Source organism: Rhinocladiella mackenziei (genome assembly GCF_000835555.1).
Source record: "Rhinocladiella mackenziei CBS 650.93 unplaced genomic scaffold supercont1.4, whole genome shotgun sequence".
NCBI classification, from domain to species: Eukaryota; Fungi; Ascomycota; class Eurotiomycetes; order Chaetothyriales; family Herpotrichiellaceae; genus Rhinocladiella; species Rhinocladiella mackenziei.
Genome location: NW_013550601.1, coordinates 3,717,242 through 3,741,813, shown reverse-complemented (window position 1 = coordinate 3,741,813; position 24,572 = coordinate 3,717,242). Strand labels below are relative to the sequence as shown.

At 48.6% G+C, this 24,572-nt stretch overlaps 8 protein-coding genes across 8 annotated transcripts; 3 read left to right on the top strand and 5 right to left on the bottom strand.

The window, feature by feature from the left end:
- Window positions 1-275: 275 nt before the first annotated feature.
- Z518_06454 (uncharacterized protein) lies at window positions 276-1,305 on the bottom strand (the record flags this gene model as incomplete). The annotated part of the gene is made up of 2 exons (XM_013417264.1): window positions 276-1,219; window positions 1,269-1,305. The coding sequence occupies 2 exons, from the start codon at window positions 1,303-1,305 to the stop codon at window positions 276-278; spliced, it is 981 nt and encodes a 326-aa protein (XP_013272718.1).
- Window positions 1,306-2,100: 795 nt separating this feature from the next.
- Window positions 2,101-3,057, bottom strand: Z518_06453 (uncharacterized protein; the record flags this gene model as incomplete). Its single annotated transcript, XM_013417263.1, has 3 exons — window positions 2,101-2,377; window positions 2,436-2,898; window positions 2,952-3,057. The coding sequence occupies 3 exons, from the start codon at window positions 3,055-3,057 to the stop codon at window positions 2,101-2,103; spliced, it is 846 nt and encodes a 281-aa protein (XP_013272717.1).
- Window positions 3,058-6,325: 3,268 nt separating this feature from the next.
- Z518_06452 (uncharacterized protein) lies at window positions 6,326-9,615 on the top strand (the record flags this gene model as incomplete). Its single annotated transcript, XM_013417262.1, has 4 exons — window positions 6,326-7,412; window positions 7,544-7,787; window positions 7,845-8,399; window positions 8,472-9,615. 4 exons carry the CDS (start codon window positions 6,326-6,328, stop codon window positions 9,613-9,615), a joined length of 3,030 nt encoding a protein of 1,009 aa, XP_013272716.1.
- Window positions 9,616-10,624: 1,009 nt separating this feature from the next.
- On the bottom strand, window positions 10,625-11,854 carry Z518_06451 (uncharacterized protein; the record flags this gene model as incomplete). The annotated part of the gene is made up of 1 exon (XM_013417261.1): window positions 10,625-11,854. One exon carries the CDS (start codon window positions 11,852-11,854, stop codon window positions 10,625-10,627), a length of 1,230 nt encoding a protein of 409 aa, XP_013272715.1.
- Window positions 11,855-15,942: 4,088 nt separating this feature from the next.
- Z518_06450 (uncharacterized protein) lies at window positions 15,943-16,904 on the top strand (the record flags this gene model as incomplete). The annotated part of the gene is made up of 4 exons (XM_013417260.1): window positions 15,943-15,966; window positions 16,032-16,295; window positions 16,343-16,759; window positions 16,815-16,904. 4 exons carry the CDS (start codon window positions 15,943-15,945, stop codon window positions 16,902-16,904), a joined length of 795 nt encoding a protein of 264 aa, XP_013272714.1.
- A 24-nt stretch (window positions 16,905-16,928) lies between these two features.
- Z518_06449 (uncharacterized protein) lies at window positions 16,929-17,462 on the top strand (the record flags this gene model as incomplete). The annotated part of the gene is made up of 3 exons (XM_013417259.1): window positions 16,929-17,012; window positions 17,086-17,220; window positions 17,280-17,462. The coding sequence occupies 3 exons, from the start codon at window positions 16,929-16,931 to the stop codon at window positions 17,460-17,462; spliced, it is 402 nt and encodes a 133-aa protein (XP_013272713.1).
- Window positions 17,463-19,112: 1,650 nt separating this feature from the next.
- On the bottom strand, window positions 19,113-20,708 carry Z518_06448 (uncharacterized protein; the record flags this gene model as incomplete). The annotated part of the gene is made up of 4 exons (XM_013417258.1): window positions 19,113-19,631; window positions 19,682-19,999; window positions 20,051-20,524; window positions 20,595-20,708. 4 exons carry the CDS (start codon window positions 20,706-20,708, stop codon window positions 19,113-19,115), a joined length of 1,425 nt encoding a protein of 474 aa, XP_013272712.1.
- A 1,137-nt stretch (window positions 20,709-21,845) lies between these two features.
- Z518_06447 (uncharacterized protein) lies at window positions 21,846-23,869 on the bottom strand (the record flags this gene model as incomplete). Its single annotated transcript, XM_013417257.1, has 4 exons — window positions 21,846-22,657; window positions 22,932-23,144; window positions 23,202-23,677; window positions 23,730-23,869. The coding sequence occupies 4 exons, from the start codon at window positions 23,867-23,869 to the stop codon at window positions 21,846-21,848; spliced, it is 1,641 nt and encodes a 546-aa protein (XP_013272711.1).
- Between the last annotated feature and the right edge of the window lie 703 nt (window positions 23,870-24,572).

The following is a 24,572-nucleotide window of genomic DNA, read 5'->3' as shown; positions in this document are numbered from 1 at the left end:
TTCAGGGCCTTGCGATGTCCGAGATGCATTAGGCCGCCAGCTTATAACAATGATTTCTGAGATTTACCTCTAAGTCTATCTCTACAAATTATTCAAAGACGTTACCAAGTTAAGGAGAGAACGAAATATCGTGCTAGTAGTCGTTGGCCCTCCTTAAAAACATGCTGCTCAAAGCCAGAGAGGTAATTCACACATTCTACTAAAAACTTTACTGATCGTAACATGAATATCAACAGTGGAATGCCATTGGCCCGAGATAATATCTCTCTAGAATACTAGTAGGCTGCTGTCCTACCGCCATCAACTGTAATAGAAGACGCAGTGATATGGCTAGACATCGAGCTTGCTAGAAAGACGCACGTGTCTGCCACCTCCTCCGCCAGGGCGAGCCTGCCTAAAGGAGTGTTGTACATATTTGCAGGTGCCCATGCCTCTGAGCTAGTCGTAGGCGTCTCCTGATTTCGATCCTGAAGCTGCTTTCGCCTAGCGGCGATCATTGGCGTCTCGACCAAACCAGGGCAGACGGCATTGATGCGTACCAAGTCTGTCGCGTGGTCAACTCCAGCCGCCTTGGTGATCCCCATAACTGTATGCTTGGACGCCACATATGGGAAAAGATCCGGTATGACATTCGACCCGCACGTTGAGGCAATGTTCACTATGCTTCCTCTCTGGGCACGAAGAGAGCTGTAGGAATCAATAGTGACCTTGGGATTCTGTTTCAGCATTGCTTGGATTTCGGCCCGAGTGCATAATGCGAGACCTCGAGCATTGACAGCTTGAATATCGTCATACTCCTCCATCGGATACTTTGCCGTTGCAACACGTGCTTTACAGGATATCTTCCCCTTGAATGAGCTGGTGACCTCTGCTGATGAAGAAAGATATACAAACACCTGCAATGTTAAAGGCTGCAAGATTCTGTTGATCAGCCAATACACAAAAAGAGAAATCCTTTTAAAGAATTTCACAAACACGGAAACAGCGCGCTGACCGTAGTCAAGACTCCCGAAAGCCTCCACAGTTCTTAGAACCGTATTCTCTACGGCCTTGACCTCGCTGACGTCTATACTCAACGTGAGAATCTTCACTTTGTTACCGATTTCTTTGACTAGGCGTTCTGTCTGTTGCACTCCTTCGAGGTTTTTATCGGCAACCGTAATAGCGCGGCATCCGCCGGCCGCACACGCGAGTGCGACAGCTCGTCCTATACCAGATCCTATGAAGATTAATAACGTGAAATATAAGCTTCCAAGGCCTGACCTTACCTGCCCCCGTGACAAGCGCGGTACCGTTCAGCAACATCGTGAACGGTTACGGTGAATTCTTATTTAATATCCAGGTCCTGATTCCAAGCAGGGACATTAATAACATAGACAGACTTCTGCAGATACGATCATCGGCCTAAACCAGTCGAAACGCCGTATCATGGGTGGCATGCATTCCGATTCGGAATTCGGTACTGCCCCAGCGTCAGCATTGACAGCTCCCTTACAGTTCCCGTACTCCCATCATCTATCCGATCCGAACCACGCAATAAAGTAACCCGGGCGACAAACCGATCCTCTCCAAAGTTTGGTGGCTGATACTTTAAAAGCTTTCTTCTTTCCTTCGCGACATGAAAGATGCTGAACAAGCTTTCGTAGTAGTACACCATCAATAGGACCTATATCGCCCTACGACGTCCAAGCGATTTCATCGAAGTGGTTTAGGAAGGGGGTCATTTTTACTCTGACCAAGGTTTGGGTCGCAAAAACCGCTGAAACGGATAAGGATATGCTCCCTGCTGGCTGGTCGATTCGTCCTACACTTCTCGAGAAGGTCGGTGATACATCTCTAGTCTCTCCTCTCCCATCGTATAACTTCTGAACCCTTCAGTCGGGCTTAAAGGTTCATGGAGGGTTTAGCACACGGATCCTGGGTCGCGTATCCTGATTTGTTCGTGTTGAAACAATGGGAAGCAGACTTGGTTAACGTTCCTCTTCAGTTGCTCTCGTAAAACGCATTGACCAGGTACAAGTTATTACACTTTTTGCTTCGTAAGCTCCTCTACCCGATCTCCATAGCATCTGGTATCCGGACTATACAATGCAAGCTTGGCTATCTAGGCTTGTTTTCGGGCCTCATTGATAACCTCCATCTATATTGATAGTCTATACGCTCATCAGTCGTGGATCCCTCTGTAAGAGCCGTGCGATCAAGGGGCATGCATACACTTGCTGTAATGTAACTAGACACATCGCTCAACAAGAAGGCCAGAAGCCTCGAGACTTCTTCTGGCTGACCAATACGCTTCAAAGCCGTCTTCTGTGCCACTAACTGGTTTACTTTATCGAGGTCTCCAATTGCATAGAGGAGGGGGGTGTTGATGAACCCGCTGTAAACAGATGTCAGGCTTGTCTTCTTACCCTAACCACGTAAAACGGACAACTTACGGAGCGACAGCGTTAACCCTGATCCCGCGCTGCCCGCCTTGCTGTGCGGCACTCTTGCTCAAGCCTATAACACCCCATTTGGCTGCAGCATAAGGCGCATTTGTCGCCGAACCCATTTGGCCAGCGATACTGGAGGCGTTTACGATGCTTCCATTGTCTTTGATATACTTTAGCTCAGCCTTGAGTGAATTTTTGACACCGTCCAGATTCACCCCTAGCATAAAGTCCCAATCTTGATCTTCTATGGCCTCTAGGGAGTATCCTGTCCCTTTCCAACCCTGTGTACCAATTGTACCGGCCAAATTTGCAGCACCGTCGACCCCTCCGAAGTGATCGGCTGTCGCCCTGACAGCCTCTTCGACCTGAGAGTAGACTGCAACATCGACCTGGAAAGCAAGCGCTTTTGCCTTTAGGTTCGAAGCTTCGGTGACTACGTCGTTCGGTTTGACAATGTCCAAGAGCCCTATCTTGTAAGTCGACATGATCGACAGTCATCGAGATGAGTATCAAGCGTACCTAAATTCGCGCCCTGTTTCGCCAACAAAAGCGCAGTAGCACGACCTTGACCAGAGTTAGCTCCCGTAATGATGAACGTCTTCCCTTTGAGGTCGCTGTAAGCCATTTCCACGGTTGAGGAAAGTCGGGTCTTGGGATTCTTGAACTTGATCAAGACCTATGCTCTAGGCCAATTCCTAATTGTAAAGGTTACATCTTGTGGAAGTACTGCCCCCGGAATGGGACAAAAATTCCTTCTGCCACCACCCACCTCGACACACATGATCGTTGATGTCAAAAGCAATCTATTATTCCGAGCTGATCGCTCTCCAGACCACTATAGGGTGTATCGGTACATTACGAATCTTATTGTGGAGCCAAAAGTGGGGCTCGGAAGGCCATGTCAGTTCTGGCATGGCATCTCAGGCTCTGCTCTTGTTCCGGATAGTAAAATTCCGAGGCTTCAGCATCGATATGTCCTAGGGAATCAGCAGCAATTATATGAACACCAGCATATTCCTCTGTTGAACAATGTGTGGCGACATTTTCGGAGACACCGAAAGGTGGCAACGATCTTTCTCTACATAAACATGGACCTCAATTTGATAGAAAACAGAGCACTTCTTCAACTCAAGTTGTACAAGAAGTTTGACATCCGCCTTTTGATAAGATTCATGTATAATTATCGCTGTGGATACACAGTAAAATCTATCATGTTAGTGGTAGCATAATAAGAGCGACAAGGTGTTTCACTCACCACGAACAATAACGATGAATGCAAAGGTCCCACCGCCAACCTGTGTTACGAGCCTTCACGTGAGGTGCTGGTATTGTGATGGGGTGAGGTTAGGCCTTGACATGGGCCGGGTCGGGCTGGGTTTTCACCCCCCTTGGCCCGCCCGAACGGGTTTTCGGGTCAACCAAGGCCTGACCCAAACCCAACCCAGAAACCCGTTCATTTGGGCCGGGTTGGGTCGGGTCAACCCAAAGTATAACTATTTATAGACTCTTTCCTTGTAGAGTAAGTAGATGCGAAGAGCCCTACGTATAAATTAGCTAAGCACAGTAACATATGGTATTAACCAAGCGATTTTCAAATCATTGAATTGAAGGGAATGCTCATAAAGCAGTAATCATTGTAATAGTTAACTTAGTTGGAATAATATATACTACGAGAAAGTCTTTGGCATAGTTCATTGAGTCCGAGCTCTTGCAATAGTAATAGTTATTATAATAGTTACTTGTATTGGATTACGCGCATTATGTCATCCTGTATTTAATTAAACTTTGGGCGACCCAACGGGTTTTGGGCGGGTTGGACCCCTTTACCGGCCCAACCCTGCAGGGTTTTGGGTCGAAAGAATAATAGCCCAAAACCCGCCCCAAAGCCCAACCCGACCCCAAACCCGCCGGGTTAACCCGGCCCATGTCAAGGCCTAGGTGAGGTAGGCCGGGAATGTCTCGGGAGAGCGACAACCCACAGCGACTCGCGTACCATAGCGACAATGCTAAACACCAATCGGGCCTAGTTGTATGGGCGTTGTCCGAACGATGGAAAGGTACCTGGTAGGAGGTAGAGGCAAGAGAATGAGCACTCACTGCGAGATGCAACCGGGCAAAAGAGCAGGGATTCATTCAGGACTCACAGGAAGCTCACAGGGCGTTAGGACGGCCCTGAAGGGGGCCGGCAGCGAAGCCATGAGGCGACAGGAGGACTGCAGAGACGACAGACAGGCTACACAGGCGTCAGAGAGGGTCTAACACGTCACAACACCAAAATCGAGTGCAAAAAGGCGTGGAAAGGCGAGTGGAAAGGGCTCCATTAAAAGGGGTCAACGACATCGTTGAAAGAGCATCAAAAAGCACCAACTATATGAGGGTAGATGGAAAGGTACTTCAAACCCCTAGGAAAATGGGGGGTTTTCAGGTATCTCCCCATCATGCGGACTACGCTCGCACAACTAGGCCCGATTGGTGTTTAGTGATGTCGCTGTGGTACGCGAGTCGCTGTGGGTTGTCGCTCTCCCGAGACATTCCCCTACTTCATGGTCCATGGACTGAATCCGATGGAGGATATCGTACGGCACAGGACACCGTGATCATCACCGTCTATATTTTGGAGGGGTGATATGGGGGCTGCCAAACCAGCACCTTCTCGACTCAAATCAACAACCAACACACCACACAACAGGCCAAAGTGGGAGCGCGAGCTTAAGGATCACTTCAAAGGCAGGTAGGTAAAAGCGTCAAAGTACACGAAGGTAGACTAATAACAGTTGTGCCCAAAAATGTCTGTTGCTGTCTCCGTTGTTGTTACGTCTCTGTTATGCATGTTGCTCCTTTTTTCATGTGGCTCCCTTCGAAAGAGAGCCGTCTGCCCAACATTTGCACTGTTTGCCTACTCTGTCACGTGACTGCTTGGCATAGGCCTACCTCACCCCATCACAATATATGATCCATAGACTGGATCCGATCAGGGAGGTCTGGCAGGCAAAGGCGGCATTCTACCCATTCCTGGGTGAGCCGTGGATTGGATCCGATGGGGTTGGCCAATTAGAGCACGTGATTGGGTGCCGGATTATAGATTTTCCGGGCTATGGCGGCATTCCACCCCTCCTGGATGGGCCGTGGACTGGATCCGATGGAGTTGGCCAATTAGAGCACGTGACTGGGTGTCGGATTATAGATTTTCCGGGCTACGGCCGCGCTCTACCCATTCCTGGGTGGGCCGTGGATTGGATCCGATGGGGTTGGTCAGTTAGAGCACGTGACTAGCTGTCGGATTATAGATTTTCCGGGCTCCGACGCACTCTCCTGAGTGGGCCGTGGATTGGATCCGATGAGGTCAACCACAGGATTACGTAATCCTCGGATTATAGATTTTCCGGAGGCTTGGCTAATCACGTGACACGAGGGCCTGGCGGTTGCCCGTAGACTGGATCCGATGGCGCCAGAGTCGTCGGATTATAGATTTTCCGGATCCCGAGGGGTCGCAATTACGCATGTGTGCGCCGCCAAGAGTTGCCAAGCCCAATGTGGCCGGCTCAGTCACGTGATCTCTCGAGCGCAGCGAGGCCGGGGGTTTGGGGGCTTGCCCCCAAAAGACAAAGCTACACTTTCACCCCTCGCGGAATATCCTGTCCGCGACCCCTAGGGGACACGTACAACGCCTCCGAGGGCCTTGGCGGAGCCACTTATCACACTTGGCGCTTCGAGGTCTTGGCTAACTGCTCACCGCCGTGGACTGAAGGCAATCTTTCAACATCTAGAGACAACTCGTATTTTTTCTAGCTTGCGCCTCGCTCAGATAGATTCAATCAATCAATCTTCTCTCGGCCCAACATTTTAATTAAGGTTGTCAAAGTCATTTATAACCTCCGCAGCACAAACGCAGGATGCTCAGTCTCAAACATGGACATGGAGAAAACCAGAGGCATAAGGAGCCTAAGAGAATACGGCTGCATGTAGAAGATGAGGACGGACGAGGACATTCCAGTGCGGGTAGAGCACGCCGCTTCTTGCATGGCGATTATACAGTCGGCTGGATCTGCGCCCTTGCACTGGAGATGACTGCAGCCGAAGCCATGTTGGACGAGACGCACCCAAATCTACCTAACCCTCCCGACGATGACAACATATATACGTTAGGGCAGATGGGTGTTCACAATATTGTTATTACTTGTTTGCCCTCGGGGGTTTATGGCACGACCTCAGCAGCCCTGGTGGCGAATAAGATGCAATCCACCTTTAGATCAATCCGCTTTGGGTTAATGGTGGGTATCGGAGGTGGAGCGCCCAGCAAGCTCGTAGATATCCGACTAGGTGATGTTGTGGTCAGCAAGCCTACAGAGAATTTTGGGGGAGTTGTACCGTATGATTGCGGCAAGGCCATCCGAGAAGGAGTGTTCAAACGTACTGGCACGTTGAATAAACCACCCCAAGTGGTCCTGAAGGCAGTGTCCAAGCTACAAGCAGACAAGTCACAATCGAGTAAGATTACGGAGTACTTGGCTGAGGCGGCGGCTAGGCACCCGACCATGACGAATGAATTCACCTACCTTGGTCCACAGGAGGACTGGTTGTTTGAAGCTCAATATGAGCATGTGGATTCAGAAAGCTCCTGTGATAGGTGCGATCGGAGCAGGCTGGTAATTCGACCCGTTCGGCCTAGCAGTAACCCCGTAATTCATTACGGGCTGATCGCTTCAGGAAATCAAGTAATGAGGCATGGACGTACTAGGGATATGTTAGCCCAAGAGCATGGCATTCTCTGCTTCGAAATGGAAGCTGCTGGGTTGATGGACCATTTTCCGTCTCTAATTGTCCGAGGAGTCTGTGACTATTCCGATTCACACAAAAACAAGAAGTGGCAAGCATATGCTGCAGCAACAGCAGCGGGATATGCCAAAGCAGTACTCTCTGCGGCATCAGAAGCTCAGATTCCCAAACCAGTGGCAGCGATCATGGACACATCAATCATAGGTAAGCCTCTGTTGCTCATGCATTGACAGCTAAGTCTCCCGCTTTGGGTCACTGATCATTCTGTAGGACCGTCAAGACACGATCCTACAGAAGGTAGAGCTCTGAGAACTTTTGCTATCACTACTGATGAGGAATAGAGACTTTCAATCTTGTCGTGGACGAAGCGGCTAGCAAGGAGAAAGACCGAATTCTGAACTGGATATCGATGTTCAACTACCGACGGAAATACATCGACCTCTCTAAACGGCGGATGAAGGGCACTGGACAGTGGTTGCTTAAAAGCAGCACGTTTCAGCAGTGGATGTATGGGGACCAGCCTCCGGGTCATCTACTCTGGTGCTGTGGAGATCCTGGGACGGGCAAATCGGTTCTTGCGTAGGTTTTTAAAGCGGCTAGGCTCAAGTCTGTAAGACATATGCTTACACAGAACAGCTCGTTGATGATCGATCATCTACTGGATCTTTATACCGCCGAAAAGTACGCAGTTATTTACCATTTCATTGATCATCTAGAAGAAGCCGATGGAACGTGTGTCGCTATCTTACGAAGTCTTCTTCGACAACTTAGCCACAGACTTGAACCACTACCCATGACCATCACGACGTTGTATGACAAACTCAATACGAAGGACAAAGAGATGGGGCTTGAGGAGACAATGCTTGCGATTCAGGCATGTGTTAACAAATTTGATCGAGTATTTGTTATCATTGATGCCATTGACGAAGCTCTATCACAGGAGCGAATCATTTTACTGTCCTCTCTTAAAACCCTTGCGTCGTCATGCAAGATTATCATCACAAGTCGCCCACACCTAGATGATGTCTCCCATGCTTTCCGTGGTGATCCTCGGATTGATGTCGTGGCGCAGGAGGGCGACCTTCAGGTCTATCTCCGTGCTCGGATGTATTCTACATCTAACTCTTTTCTTGGTGATGACTCTTTTACGGAGCAAATCATTCGAACGATCATATATCAGTCACGTGGCTTGTAGGTGCACCATATCCCCATGCTCAGGTTCATAGGTATGGCACCTCTTCGCATGACTAACAGTATGTACAGATTTCTCCTAGCTGTTCTACACATAGATAATGTTTTGAACGAACCTACAATCGGAGATGCACTGGCCGCCCTGTCTGGCATTCCGAACAATCTTCAGCTAACATTTCAGGGAATGTTGACAAGAATAACAACTCAACAGAGTCAATCTCGGGTAGAGCTTGCAAGAAAGGTTCTCTCAATTTTGGCATACGCCAAGCGGCCTCTGCAAAGCGATGAGCTCTGCGATATTCTCTCAGTAAGGTCGAATCAGAAGCAACTGGACAGACTATTTTGCCCGTCGTGTGCCACCATTCTTGAGTGTTGCGGAGGTCTGGTGGTATTGGACCAGGACACATCGATCATTCATCTGGTTCACTTTTCGTTGCAGGAATACATTCAAAACGATACTTTTGGCCAGAAAGCTGCTCCCCCCGTCACCATGGGTAAATTATGCCTGGAATACCTTAAAATGGACGATTTTGCACTTGGTGCGTGTGCACTTGAAGAAGACATTCTTGAGCGTATCGACTCCTATCCGTTCTATCCTTACGCAGCGAGGTGGTGGGGTTATCATGTTAATGGATATGACTCCTTAGTCAATTCTACCCTCGAGCTTCTCTGGTCCGGTCCTCATCGAGCCAGTCTGGCGCAGATGTTCAAATATGATGCCGGGCTACGGGAAGAGTACTGGTGTGCAGAGGAAGCAAACAGCAACAACCCATTGACATTGGTCGCCTGGTATCATATGCACGAAATCTCAAGGATCTTACTTGATGATTATCAGATACCTGTGGACAGCGCCACATCCCTAGGAACAACTGCGCTCATCAGATCTGTATCAGAAAATGATATTATACTTGCGAAGATGCTTATTGAGCGAGGCGCGGACTTATATAGGTGTAATTGGTATGGATCAGCGCTTCATTGCGCTGCGGAAGCTGGCCATTGTGAGGTGGTTGAATACCTGCTTGGACTAGGATTGGACGTCGATTTGAGGGACGACAAAGGAAGAACACCACTACATTGTGCGGCTCAAATGAGCCGCGTCGGCGTTGCCAAGTTGCTGTTACAGAGAGGCGCCAACATCGACGCTACTGACGATATAGGCCTCACTCCTTATCAGACCGGCCAACTGTTGAACGGGGTGCAACCTGAGATGTATTGAATGCTCTGGCTCTCCTAATGAGTGCAGGATAGAGCCCATCTATATATCTATCTAACGAGTGTACGTCACCATTGCTGTCAGGGCGGCCCCTACCAAGACACTAGATACCGGGCGAGACGCAGGCTTATAACCTGCTCATCTCACCCCATCATCGCTTGACTCCTCAAGCGATCGAGTCGATATCATATAGGACTGTCAATTCCATCAATTCCCATTTGAATCACGCTTGCCCTTCCGTTCCTTGGCATTCCTTGATAATTGCTGCCTGTCAACGGTAATACAGCCTATTGAGCGAGTGTTGGAAAATGTCCTAGTCTGTCATAAATGATTGGCTAGCATTTATTCAATGCTGCTGTTCAACAGAATTTGAGTGATCCGCGCGCTTGTCTGATCCACTCGCCTATCAACCACGTCATATAGATTAGAGTATCCACCATGCATCTTTACAGGCTTGCTGTAACAACAATACCAACGAAGGGTAAGGATCCGTTACGAGGGGTGTAGGGAGAGGGATCATATATCGTTGCGAGTGCACGAGGTAGAATGTGGAATAGTAATGTACTGAAATGTCAGGGTGGGGACGTACGAGGGAACGAGAGTGGAGATCCGGCAATGATATTACTATCCAATGCACTATAAAGTACAAGACGAGAGACAAAGAACGCGAAAGTAGTGCGATGCTATCCCAGATACTTATGGCCAGCGGTACAGTCATACCGCAAGGCTATCGACAGGCACACGAGGCTATTCGACAGCCACATTGGGCCTGCCAAGACCGTTCGAGGGGCTTCCAGGTTGTACCATGACATGAAACCTGTCTGTCGATCTAGGGGTTAGAAGGCTCTTCTTATACCTTTCGATTCTTCCTTCTCTTTATCCATTTGCGGCGTCCAGCCACTTCCACGATGGCTGGAACCCTCTATTCGACGTGGTATGCCGAGGTGTTACACTTGCTATGAGATTGACGTAAACAATAGGAGTACATTTTCTCACTATGATAGCTTACTTATTATGAGGCAGAGGATAATTGAGAACCGCGTCTCCAGATAGATCTAATAGATAATGTGCTTCGAATGTCGCTCGTTGGATCCCCTTGTACAAGCAGTAAGTCTGCGCGTAGTCCCTCTTGGATTCGTCCTCGGTCAGTCAGGCCGAAGCAACGAGCTGGTACACTTGTTGCCGCACGTAACGCCTCGGTTGGCGTGAAACCAGACTGCACTAAAAGCTGTAATTCGTGATGCACACTGGCACCATGAGCAATACCAGCAAGGCGAGGCACCGGGAAAGAGCTGTCTGTGCCGACCAGAATGTCGATTCCGGCCTTACGGAGGTCTGCCACAGTCTTTAGCACGACGTCAAAATCGCCGTCAGGATATGTGTCCATGCTGCCTTCGAGGTGAGTAAGCCAAACTGGAGGGAGCTTTGCAGACACTCGAGGATCCGCAGCAAAATCTGTAGGCTTCTTCCCTAAGATTGAAGCGTTGAGGCAGAGGCAAGGTGTGATGAATATGCCTGTCAGTTTCTTCGCGATGTTGGAATCGGCACCACGGTCGATAAACAGATGAGCCAGTCCATCGATCCCCGCTCTAGCGGCTACTTCTGTAGCATCATAAGTCATGGCATGCGCGATTGCTAACTTATTGTGATTATGTGCTTCTTGAACCGCCGCCAATATTGTCTCCTGGGACAACATTGGGAGACCTGGGGATTGAAAGACCGAACCTTCTTCGATCATGATTTTAATGTAGTCCGCGCCTTCCTTGACACGCTGCTTCACAAACGCGATCGCCTCATCTGTTGTTCGAGCGTTTGTGAGCATTGGTTCATTGGTCGACCCGTAAGAATGATTTGGGTGAGGAACCGGCGGGTCCAGGTTTTTCGTCAATTGGCTAGGATGGCCATCGGGTGGTGTCACGCCATAGTTCGCAGTACGTAGATCAGCAAGGTCGTCTCGCTCCGAGATTTCGCTCCGCTGGTCGGGGGTCCAATGCCCCATCATCTCTAACTCGGTCGTCACCCCAAATCTGAGAGCAAGCTCCAATTGTGGAATTCCCGTGTGAACGTGAGAGTCAATGAGTCCCGGTAACAGCGTACATCCTTTGCCGTCGACGACTGCGGCTCCATCAGGGACAATCCCTCCCACACTAGTTATCGTTGTGTCGGATATGACCACCGTCGTAGACGGGTGGATGTTTTCGCCATCAAAAACGCGGACATTAGTGATTGCTGTGGAAGACATGACTGCTGCTGTTACATATAGGATGAAACGTACTCTCAAATACTATGAAATGGATTTTAGAAAGACAGGTCTTGGAACATAGCGATGGACGACAAGTGGATTCGTAAAAAACTGGCAAAGCCATCGGCAAGGTTGTGAATCGGTGGTAAGTACGGAATTAAGCTAGAACTCCGACATTCCCTTAACTCGTTAATCGGCTTCTTGCTTCGGACAGAAACGTCGACGAGCCGAGCATTCGTGAGACTGGATAACGGACGAATTTATCTGCTCGCTTAATAATCCTGCGACTTCAGTAAATAATGGAATGTTCGGCATTATAGCTTCGGGGAAAGTGATAGGGTAGAGACTAATCTCAACAATCGTTTGATAGATTGTAGAATCTAGAGAAGAGACGAAGGAATACATTGTTTTCCTATCTAACAAGAGAGCGGGACTGAAAGGGACGCAAGCAGCGACGGGTCAAAACCAATTTCCTCACGTGAAATGCCAAGAAAAATCCACGTGACCCAACACAACCCTTCTCATAAAATTTTAAAAAAAAAGAGAAAAATTAAACAACAGAAGCCCCCTCCTATAGTCCATCCCTGACGAACTCATAGATGGGGCGCCACAACCAGCGAAAGTTTTCAGTCAGACAAGTTCAACTGAAGGAGAGTTTTAACTTCCCCCGGTCATAACTCGGTATGACATAATCAATCACTGGCTGGAGCATTACGTTTACTCATCTAGAGCACCTAGACTCAATGGAGCTAGGCCGGACAACCCTCTTACCTTACCTATGATCGAACACTAGTAAGGCCCCTCAATTTTATCGGTTCGACTAAAACCCAGTGTGCCCACTAGGTTTCGTCCTTGATAGGTCAACCACGATTTGGTGTCAATTTGAAGGGGAATTTCTGCGGAATAAAATATAACGTTAAACTTTAACTTAATTTGGAATCATGTATTTATGGCTTGGCGCTGTGTGGCATGGGTGGCGCCAAGGCTCGGCTCGTTGTCTATGATTCTTGGCAGAGGCCCATATCACTTTCCACTTGGGAAGGTTACGCGCCCTTGTGGTAATCACGTGCCCAAATATCGGTGTGGTTGTAGTAGCGTTGTGATTCTGGTCAAGATGCCAAGGGACGCCGTCTATAAAACAGCCACGATTGTTCATAGATTAGGCTAGCCTTCAACACAACTTTTAACAGTTCGTAGCAACACTAAAACTTTAACGGTAAATTTTACGACTGATTACAACCGTTGGGACACGACAGCGAGGCCGTGAGGCTGTAGCCTCGGGGCTGCGCTATCTATGATCCTCGTCACGACGATTCTACGAGCAATACGCCTTCTTACATTTTGCTCGAAAATCTCTGCTTTCTTGCTTTCGAAGCGTTGATGATCCTTCGGAGCAACCCCCCATCTTCGCCTACGATGGAGTCGTCCAGAGACGAACTCTCTCGTAGATTGCGGGAATTGTCTACCGCGATACGACATTGAAGGGGGGCTTTTCGCGATAAGTCTATATCTATCGCCTAAAAAGGAAACCCAAGGTCAGACGCACCCGCAAAGACCCTGCAGATGTCATGCGCTAGCCAATCACGGAGTGTACCGAAGATTGATCGCGTTGCAACGAGCCTCTACTATCCACCTCGAATCACACGGTATTCCACAGTGATACGACGCGCGGGCCCATTATTTACGAATTATTCTACTACGATGGGAGACGACCTAAACAATGCTGTCATGGCACAACCTGGAAGCCCCTCGAACGGTCTTGGCAGGCAGGCCCAATGTGGCTGTCGAATAGCCTCGTGTGCCTGTCGATAGCCTTGCGGTATGACTGTACCGCTGGCCATAAGTATCTGGGATAGCATCGCACTACTTTCGCGTTCTTTGTCTCTCGTCTTGTACTTTATAGTGTATAGGTGATGAACGGTTTAGCACTTGAGTGCCTGTCATGCAGGGAGGATGTCGTCGCCAAAGCTGTTGAGCAACCACACACTCCAAGCTCTAAATTACAAGAAAGGCTCAATGCTCTCGCCATCTTTCTACCCACCCATGTTTGCTTGCCCCTTACATAATCCATGCACGTAGCGCCCCGCTACAATAGTGCATTGGATAGTAATATCATTGTCGGATCTCCACTCTCGTTCCCTCGTACGCCCCCACCCTAACAAGAGCACTCCTTCAACTCAAGTTGTACCACAAGTTCGACACCTCGACGCCGAGATGATCCATGGATTGGATCCGATGGGTCGTGGTATTTCATCGGATCCAATCTATGAACCACTCAGAGAAGCTCTACTAATCACATTCGAGATGCTTCGTAACCGAGCGGGAACAGACAAGCCTCGACGTCGACATGATCCATGGATTGGATCCGATGGCGGCGGCCTTTCTGTCACGGGACCACATGCTAAGGATTACATAATCAGAGGTTCTTCAAGCACTTCCTGCGTAGCATCCCATTTTAACTCTCTTCGTGCTACGTCTTGTACCTAGAACCCGATGTTAGCTAGAATACATTGTTTGTATCCTTGACCTCGAACCCTCACACTACGTAGCACCAACCTGATAATCACTACGACAAAAGACAACAACGATAACTCGATCAAGATAACTACGATAACTCGACAAAGACAACTACGATAACTCGATCAAGACAACTACGATAACCTGACAAAGATAACTACGACAACTCGATCAAGAACGACATCATGGCCGAATCTCGGCAGAACGCCAGTACTAGAGACTTGACAGACGACGACTATAACACCCATCACGCCACGAATTCCCAGCCATTGCGAAGGTGGCAGGAAGGGGGCTGGGCGTTGGAAAGGAGGCAGGAAGATGAACGGATCGAAGGTATAAGAAGAGCCTTCGAACCCTTAGATATAGAGACAGGTTTCAGTACATTGCCATTCCACACCCTACCTTGTACGCTCGCAACGATTTATGATCCCTCTCCCCACACCCTCTATCAGTACTGTTGTTACACAAAACTCTTCTACAGTTGAACTATTCTGGCTGAAGCCTTCATTGGTTGTGGCGCCCCATTTATCAGTTCGTCAGCGATGGACTATAGGAGGGGGCTGTCAAACTTTTCGTGCAACTTGAGATGAAGGAGCGCTCTGTTTTCTATCTAGTTATCGAGGTCCTGAGACTCCTTTTATAGACACACGAATGCTACATCGTTGCACAGAGCAACCAACTGTAACGTCGTCGCCTATGGAAACCTCTCATCTCTATCCAACAAAAACTTTCGCTAGCTGTAGTGCCCCATCTATCAGTTAGTAGATCTGCAGATCTCGCCTCGGCACAGCAGAAAGAATAGAATGAATCCTAATAACGTATGTCCCACTTCTTGCGTAACTTTGGATTGAAGGAGTGCTCTGGCTCTCCAAATGAGTGTAGGATAGAGTCCATCTACATATCTATCTAAGCAGTGTGCATCGACACTGTTGCCTGTCAATGGTGATACAGCCTAGTGGGCGAGTTTGTTTGCAGAACGAGTCAGACTGTCTTGAACGATAAGTCACCGCCTGTTCAACAGGTGCCTTTAGCGTGGACTTTTTCCCCTGGCGGTAGACTTGCACTTCCCTGTCTGGTTTTCTCATCAAGCCTCTCAGAAAGCCATCCATTCGTCTTTCGGGACATTGGTCTCTATCGCTTGACCTAAACGATCCGAGTAGATGGCACTCACACTTTGACCATTCTGGGAGACTTGTGGGGCAAAGTAATGGGGTTGTGGGGGAAAATGCTGGCCTTGTGGAGGCGTTTGAACCCCGCCGCCGGGCCCCCATCACCCTCAGACGGTTATATTGCTCAGACTGGGTGTCTAACATCCCAAGGCCATCATCCTCCTCGTTAGCCTCACCCTAAACGTTGTCCGCTGCCATAGCAAAGCATGATAGCCTCGCCTGCTGTTATAGTTTTGGCCTCGCCGGGCGCGGTCTTGCTTGACTTGTCGACATTGACACTGTTGGCTTTGCTTCTTCGAGTCATCAGGAGCCCGTTGAGGCACATTCCTGGTCCATTCTGGGCCAGATTTACGCGCCTGTGGTATCTAAGCAAAGTCTGGAGGGGCGATTTTCAGAAATCCAATGTTGAACTCCACAAGAAATACGGTATGCACGCACATTACGAATTGATCTTGCTTCATGAAGCGTGGAATAACTAACTTCCCTTGTAGGCACCGTGGTACGCGGCCAGTGCACCTATTGGATTGGAGAGAAAGGGTTTGTTCACCGACATCAATAACCAACGACATGCTGCAAATCGAAGAAAGGTCGCTTCACTTTATTCAATGACAACCATGCTGAAGTGGGAGCACTATACCGACGAGTCCACACGGGTCCTCATTTCGAAATTCAAGAAACATGCACAGTCCGCCGAGTGTATTAACCTTCAGCTTTGGCTCCAATATTTCGCCTTCGATACGATCTCTCTCATTACCGTAAGGAGAAGACCTCAAAAGGGTTTCTCGAATTAACTCTCTTACAGTTAGGAAAATCTTTTGGTTTTGTTGAGAATGGACGAGATGAGCATGGGTTCTTGGACGCCATACACATCTACCTGGTATATTGCGCTAATGTGGGTGTCTACTCGGAATTTCATCCCATCCTCGGGTGGCTGGCGGCCAAGCTTCCTTCGGGCGGAATATCGTGGATGGTCGGCTTTGTACAACAGCTATGTCAGAATCGGTTCAAGGAAGTTGGGCCGGATAAATTTGCGTCAGCACCAGAGAGAGACTTTTTGGGCACAATTCTACGGATGCATGGACAGAATCTAGACAAGATTCTGCTCGAAGATGTTACTTCACACAGTCTGACGAACATCGGTGCCGGATCTGATACAACCTCAGTCTCTCTGGCCAGCATCATGTACCACTTGATAACATCCCCTGACAGCTTGAAACGGGTCAGTGCTGAGTCCCCATGTATATACTTTCGAAATTGAGCTGATAGGTCCCTAGGTTCGGCAAGAAATTGACGAGGCAGCCGAACGAGGACAACTCTCCGAACTGATTACATTTGCAGAGGCGCAAAAATTGCCCTTCCTATAGGCATGCATCAAAGAAGGCTTAAGGATGCATCCCGCAACAGGACTTCCATTAGCAAGAGTCGTCCCTAAAGAGGGTGTCACTATCCAAGGGAACTTCTTCCCGGGCGGCGTAAGTCTACAAAATTCCTCTGCTTATGTTGAGGAAGCTTTCTGACATGGTCTTCTCTACTAATCATTCTCAGACCATTATCGGTGTCAATTCTTGGGTCGCGCATGCCAACGAGGATGTTTTTGGGCCAGATGCCAATATTTTTAGGCCTGAGCGATGGATCGAAAGCAAAGATCAGGCGTCCGAGATGGAGCGTTCCTTCTTGGCCGTAAGTATCACGTTCGTGTTACTAAGCCAGGTGTTTTGCTGACATTTCGTGTATCAAAGTTTGGTGCAGGCTCGAGAACCTGTATCGGCAAGAATATCAGCCTAATGGAAATGTCCAAAGTCGTACCGGAGCTGATCAGAAGGTTCGATTTCACACTGGCAGATCCGCATGCAGAGATCCAAATGGAGAATGTATGGTTTGTGAAGCAGAAGAATTTAAATTGTTATGTGTCAACTCGTTAACAGTGACCTATTCATGGCAAACCAACTCATTTTGTAACATTCACCTCATGGCGCGCAATACCATTGACAGGCAACAGCGCCAGCGTACACCGCATAGATAGATATATAGGTGGGCTCTATTCCTCATTCATTTGGAGAGCTCAGAGCATTCAATACGTCTCAAGTTGCACACAGTTCGACAGAGACAAGGTAGGTTTCTGGTGCGGAGAGGGATGGACCCCGAAAATACGAAGCAACATGTCTTTATCCCTACCGCCGGACGCCCGCAAGTGCCGTATATTGCTCTATGAACGGAAAGCCTTAAATTACATACCGAGTGGTTCCGAACACCCCAGGCACCCTCGGAGTATTTGCTCAACCCAAATTTGGAAGTCAATTAATACCGAGCCTGGAAGAAACCTAACTGTACTCTCTTTTTCAGGGCTGGAGTTTGGTAAGTGGGTAGATGATTACTGGAGAAGACTTGACTTCCATTTGCGTTTTGGTAGGGTAGCGGTAAGATTGGTAAGTGATTGGGTGCCTATCTCTCCCAAGGCCTCTAGCACTGAGGAGTGCCCATGTAAATCTCAGGGCCCTAGTGCCTGGGGTATGCAACCTAGATCCAAGGGGCTCCCGGCCACAATGTTCCCAACATGCTTCAAGAATTGGAGATGAGTTTGAGGTCCGTTCAGTTTCTGAAGGGCTGGAGTTGTCAAAATGTTTATATTGAAACGGCTGCCCTTGAATCTACCTGTGTATGAGGACATAGAGCCTTGCACCTTGATTTGTTCCGGCTGTTGCGGAAAACGAGCAGTAGAAACATATTCTGTTGAACCTCTATCTAATGAAGAGATATATATACTTCAAACCCTCCTGTCCGAACATTTATCTGATTTCAAAACACCGGAATGTTCCCATGATCTATTTGTCAGTTACCACAGCCAATCAGTGCACCCGGCTCCACTTTCCTCCGACTCGCTCAGCAGACCTTCCATATTAGGCAAGTTTCTAATTGTCATAGCCAATAACAATGCCCCCGCTAGCTGCTAAGTCGTTTAGGAGACGACTCCGACTCCTAACAGAGTCGTCTCCGCCCAATCGATTATTGGATAATGGCTGATTATAGCTTGGCTGTATATGGCAAAGCTTCCGCTGCCACTGTGGGGCGGAGAATCTTCAGAAGGGCTTATGGGTGAAGCCGGTTTTGCATGACCTTGTATGTATGCAAGCGGAAGAGGTCAGGGTATATGAAATCACTCCACTCCGCTCCACCTCCTTGTATGTATGGTGTTCATGTACAGTACATGATGTTTGTGTTGGCCACAGAAACCAAGGAAGGGCTGGCAAAAGAGTATGGCAGAAGACTCAAGGGGCTTTGATCACAGAAAACCGTGGTACCCACAATGGTTGTCAGGTCAAAAGGCTTTCGCGTCGAATTTCAGACGACGCCGAGAATTTACGGGCAAGCACCTAGCGCAAATAGCAAATCACAGTGGCAGTTCAATGATCACTTTTGTCCTCTGTACTGAGAGGATGGGATGGAGCGACTTTGCCTAATCAGCATCGATCCCATAACCCGAAACAACACAAGAGATTTCTTTCTCACCAACTCATCATGGATAATCATTCTCATAATTAAAAAAGGAAAGCAATGAGTGTCCGAATTGTAAGTTACAATTTTGACCCTCCTGAGCTTCTGTTCAAAGACAATCGATCCACTTGAGGAACAGCATAGTCTCTGAATAACTCTGATGTTCTTATTTTCTGAGCCTCAATGCGTCCTTTAAATGCAGGTCCATGCTTGATCTCATTCCTGCCCAGTTGAAAGATGTGAACTTCGTCTGGTCCATCGACAATCCTCATCATCCTTGCAATCGCTAGCATGCTTGCTAATGGTGTATCTTGAGACACACCGACACCTCCATTTGCCTGTATCGCACGATCGATGACTTCTGTCATGACCTTTGGAACGAGAACTTTCACTTCGGCAATTTCTTTGAGGGCATGCTTTGCGTCACCGTCATCAATTTTCCTGGCGGCGTTCAGCACAGCAAGGCGAGCCGCATCGATATTAATCCTGCTTTGGGCAATTCGTTCGATCATCATTCCATGCTCAGAAAGCGGTTTCCCAAAAGTAGTTCGATTAGGGTCACTGATGCGGGCAAGTGCCCATTCAAGGGCTTTTTCGGCCTACAAATCATTATAAGCACAGAGGGGTTACCGGTGACTGAGAGACTCACTGCTCCAATAGACCTCATAGCATGATGAATCCTCCCAGGCCCTAGCCTGCCTTGAACAACCTCAAAGCCTCGGCCTTCACCAAGAATGACATTTGTCTTTGGCACATAGACATTGTGGAAGGAAATATGAGCATGACCCTCTGGAGCATGATCATACCCAACAACTGATAAGACCCTTTTCACAGTGATTCCAGGTGTATTGGCTGGCACAAGTACAACAGTTTGCTGCCGATACAGATCTTTGTTGGTGGGGTCAGTCTTTCCGAACACGATGTAGAGCTTGCATCTCAAATCCCCTGCGCCACTACTCCACCATTTCTCGAACGAATGTTAGCGGCTGGTTCATTTCATGTGCTCGGCGGAACTTACCTCCCCATTCAGGACCCATCCACCATCTGGAGTTCTTTCGATCTTGAGTCCCTGTCCAATGTTTGTTGCGTCACTACCTGCAACGCCCGGCTCCGTCATCAAAAAGGCACTTCGAATTGTGCCTTCCAACAACGGCTCCAGCCACTTTTTCTTCTGTTCCGGATTTCCATACTTGGCTAACACCTCCATATTCCCGGTGTCGGGGGCAGAGCAATTACACGCCTCACTTGCAATGATGCTCTTGCCAAGGAGTTCCGCCATGAGCGCATACTCGAGGTTGGTGAAATCGGCTCCGAGGCCATGGAAGTGATTGCGTGGCAAGAAAAGGTTCCACAAGCCTAGAGAGCGAGCTCGGCGTTTAAGATCCTCGAGGATGGCTGGATGGGTGGAGAACCGCTCCCGTGTGGTTTCGCCGAGTGCAGCCTCAAAGACTGGGTCCGCCGGGATGCATTCCTGTTCGACAAACCGCTCGACCTACAGAGTGGGCAGAAGGAATCGGTCAACCTCTGACATGAATGAGATATGGAGGAGAGCTATGTCCTACAATATCAATCGTCTGCTTCGCCCTCTCGCTGACCAAGTGTCTCACTATTGGAGGAATCCGCTCCGATGCTGGGATGTGTCCATTGACACTGTTGACAAGGCAGGAGAAAGACATGGCTACTATCCCGGAAAAGAATGCCCTGAAATATGGACGTATTGGAGGGTTGTCGAACGGCTGGTGTATATATAATATCTACTCCCCTCTCTCTTGGGCGGTCATGCCCTCGGATGTTGTACGGAAGCGGAATAGCCGTAACCTACGCGAGGGTACGGGTTGAGTAATCGGGAGAGGTACCCGGACTTAGTGTCAATTACTCCCATTAAGCGAGGGCTAAGGTCTTGGGCAGTCTTTTCCCCGCATCTAACAAGGCTGCTTCGGACATTCCACGTGTTGAGATTGATTGGATTAGCAACTCCTTTACAGAGGTGAGTGACTAGCCTCTTTGATCCAGGTGAGCATTCCTTCCGCTCCGAGCGCTGGGTTCTGACCGGAGATGGAGGCGATGAGCCTTGAATGGAGAAATTAAAATCAGTGGAGCACAACAACAGCCTCATTTCTGGATATGGAAAGTATTAGTGCCTATGTGTCGAACAAGGTTTTCCTGAATGGTTGAATGGTAGTAAAAGCCTCTTTATTAGGAAAAGGGGTCAACCCAAAGTGTGTATATACCAACAACCTGGCAGGACCGGTTGCGAGGTAGACAGAAAATTCAATACATCTCAAGTTGTTCCCCAGTTCGACACAATGGAAGAGCGTTGTCATGGTGGAATTGAGCAAAACGTTAGTAGAGTTATGTTGAACAGTTGGTAACCCATCGTTCACGACAGGTTGACTCATTCTGCAACACTTGCCCATCAGGCTATATCATCATTAACGCACACTTCTCAGATAGATATGTAGATGGGCTCTATCCATCACGAACACCGAAAAACAATGCGGCATCCAAGGGCTGGTTGGACCGAGGAGAGAAGACTTCTCAAGAACGACAGGAAGGATGAAGACCAGCCCAATAACAACCACAATGTCAACGTCCAGGCCAACAACCAAGGGTCAGCCAGTCACAATAAATTTTTCATAGTCCAAGTTAGGCCCAGTAATACCAAAGACGAGGCCAAGAAAAAGCTGAAAAATGCAGCTCAGTCCAGGGGCTCATCTGAGCAATTGAATCTATTCAACAAGTATTGCCAGTGCCTGCAATCGGGCGGCTACGTAATTTCCCAGTCAGTCATGTTCCAATTAAGAAGCCTGTTTTTAAACTCTAGACCGTTCTCGTTGAGTTTCCAAAGACTCGATGGTCTCCTTCGTCACAGTTTTAAGACCGTCTTTTCGTTCTGCAAACTCGTCCACTGGAACCCAACCCTCTTCAGCGATAGATATGTTCCTAGCCTTTAGGAGGTCTTGGAACTCGTTGTAACGCCGTCCATCCTTCTGGTGATTGACCAACTCGTCGCCCTCGATCTTGATAGGGCATTGCATAGCAACGTCTCCATCACGAAGGAAGCCAGACCAATGGCGTTGAATTCGAAGTAATGTCTCTCTCAGGGAAAGGGCGTCGACATCTTGCCTGAAAGGGATTCGGGCGAATAATTCTACCTGTTTTCGAATAGGGGCTAGCTGTTCGTCCTCAAGCAAAGCAGCAAGATCGGCTAGATAATACCGCTTGAGCATGGATTGGCGATACCTCTCCCAAACCTCAAACCTTCTTGCTTCTGGCATCTCTGAGAAGTTTTCTGGGAGTTCCAGAAGAAGCGTATCGTGTTCCACATCGATAAACTGGGGAATTCGGGCTGCTAGAAACAACGTCGAGATGTCGGTGTCCTGCCAGTCAACAATGCAGGTAATCTTTCCGTCTGGAGACACAAACAAATTGCCAAAATGAAGATCTTTATGCCACAGTAGCGGTAGATGTTGGCGGGTGGAACGCGGAAGAATATGTGGTATTGCGATGCAAAGTGTTTTGAGCATGTCAGACAATGCAGCGGCCGACGTGTTGCCTGCTGTGTTTATCGGGAAGGAGAATGCGCGATCAGCGACCATATCTTTGCATTGGTGCATCTCAACCACTGACATCAGTATTCAGAAAGTCATTAAGACTCGTTTCGAACTGAAATTCGTTGGCTGACCTTTGGATATACTCGGAAAGATCCATGTCTTCGTCCTCGCTTCCTAGGAGAGGTGCATTTTGCTCCTGATCTACTGTGTTTTCTGTATATATTAATCTCAGTGCAAACCGGCGGCGACCTGTGAGGATGGGAGGAAATGGGCTTGGGGATGGAAGGTTAGAAAACCCAGGTGGAAATCCGTGCCATAGGGTAAGTGGGTGCGTGATAAACTCACGTAAACTGTCGAAAACTTCCATCAATTTGACCAAGCAACTACGAGCCTTGTATGACATTAAGCTGGTCCCTTCTAGCAACTTCAGATTTTGCAGACCAGTTTCCAGCGCTGATCTGGTTTCTTCCAGGGAAAATCCGAGTTGATTGTTTTTATCCTGCCTGCAAGCTAATAACAGTACGAAAATGTGCAGGCACACGGTCAGCGCTGACCACACTCAGAAACATGTTAGCAATTATTTTCCGGTTGTATTGGAGTGGAGCTCTCACTGACACGTGTAACTGCAGGTGTACCACGCAGCATTCGAATGCACGAAGGGTTCGGCTGTAGTAGTTATCGCATGAATCACTCCACTGAGTTCCTTTGCTGCCAGCCAGTCGTCCTTGGCCACCGGAGCAAAGTCCTCCCATAGGGGACATCCAACAGGACGGATGTCGATCTGATTTTCCCTGAACATGTCGACAAATGTGATAGTGACAGGCCAGGCCATCATGAGCGATAAACGATAATAGTGGATGGAGAGGAGGATACGTAACCGCAAAGTATCGAAAGAGCCATTCGCCGCATGGTTGAGGTCTGCAGCGGAGACCAGGCCGCCAAAGTGAGAAATCGTTTCACGCCATTCTCGCAAGCGTTTGATAAGCTCGCTGTAATCGCCTACCAAGTCTGGCACGCTACGCGCCTGAGGAGCATCGACGTTATCGTTGTACATGAGTTCGACGGTCGAAGCGATTATCGGGGATGAAGACCTAGCGTACACGTTAGAAGACAAATTTAAAAGAGCTCGACTTATTTGCGCACGTTAGCGTGTAAAAATAAGCCAGTCCACCAATCGATTCGACAGAGACGATGCCCGTTGGAAGCCGGCCATATTGCGGGCTTTGGGCGCGCTGAAGTTGTAGAAATCGAGGATGTACAAGCCCAGGTCGTCCTAATTCCATTCCGAGCGAGATAAAAATACTCAGCTATCGCGCAAGGGCTAGCAGGAGTGAGCTTTACATATCATTAAAAATGATGGCGGCCCAAAGACGTTCCATAAGTTCCGCGGTTGTTTGACTCTGGCCTTTTCGACCAGCGGGCGAATGTAACCCATACTGTAGTGCAGCCTTTACCGTCAATGCATGAGTAGTCCAGCTGCTAATCGAGCGCTGGCTATTCTGCTGATAGGCCACAATCAAGAGTAATGTTTGCACTGGGATCAAGTTGAAGCTGTCAATACATATTCCGCCGTGAAGGCCTTGGTACTAACCGAGTTCTAGGCTCGATCCTCTGAGACACCGCGGATTTAGAACGGATAGTGCTCTTTGATAAAAGCTCTCGGCCTGAGCATCCCCTAGAGAGCTTAGGGATAGCGCCCAAATAATGGACATCAATGCAAAAAAACCTCGTCGGAACCGTGGAGGAGTTTGGCCACTGACTTGGAAATACTGGGATACCAGTGTGGCCCTGATCACTTGTTTTGCTCAGATCAAGATGTGTCGGAGCATTCTCACTCGTTTGTTGCTGGGGTATGCTCGCCCGTAGATCTCGCCTATGGTCATCCTCCACGCCGAGATGCCGTGCAGTTTTGATAAGGACTTCTGAGAGGCATCGAAAGAGGAAATGGTTCGAAGACGGCCCTGGCAATCAAGGTGAGCTTCTCAC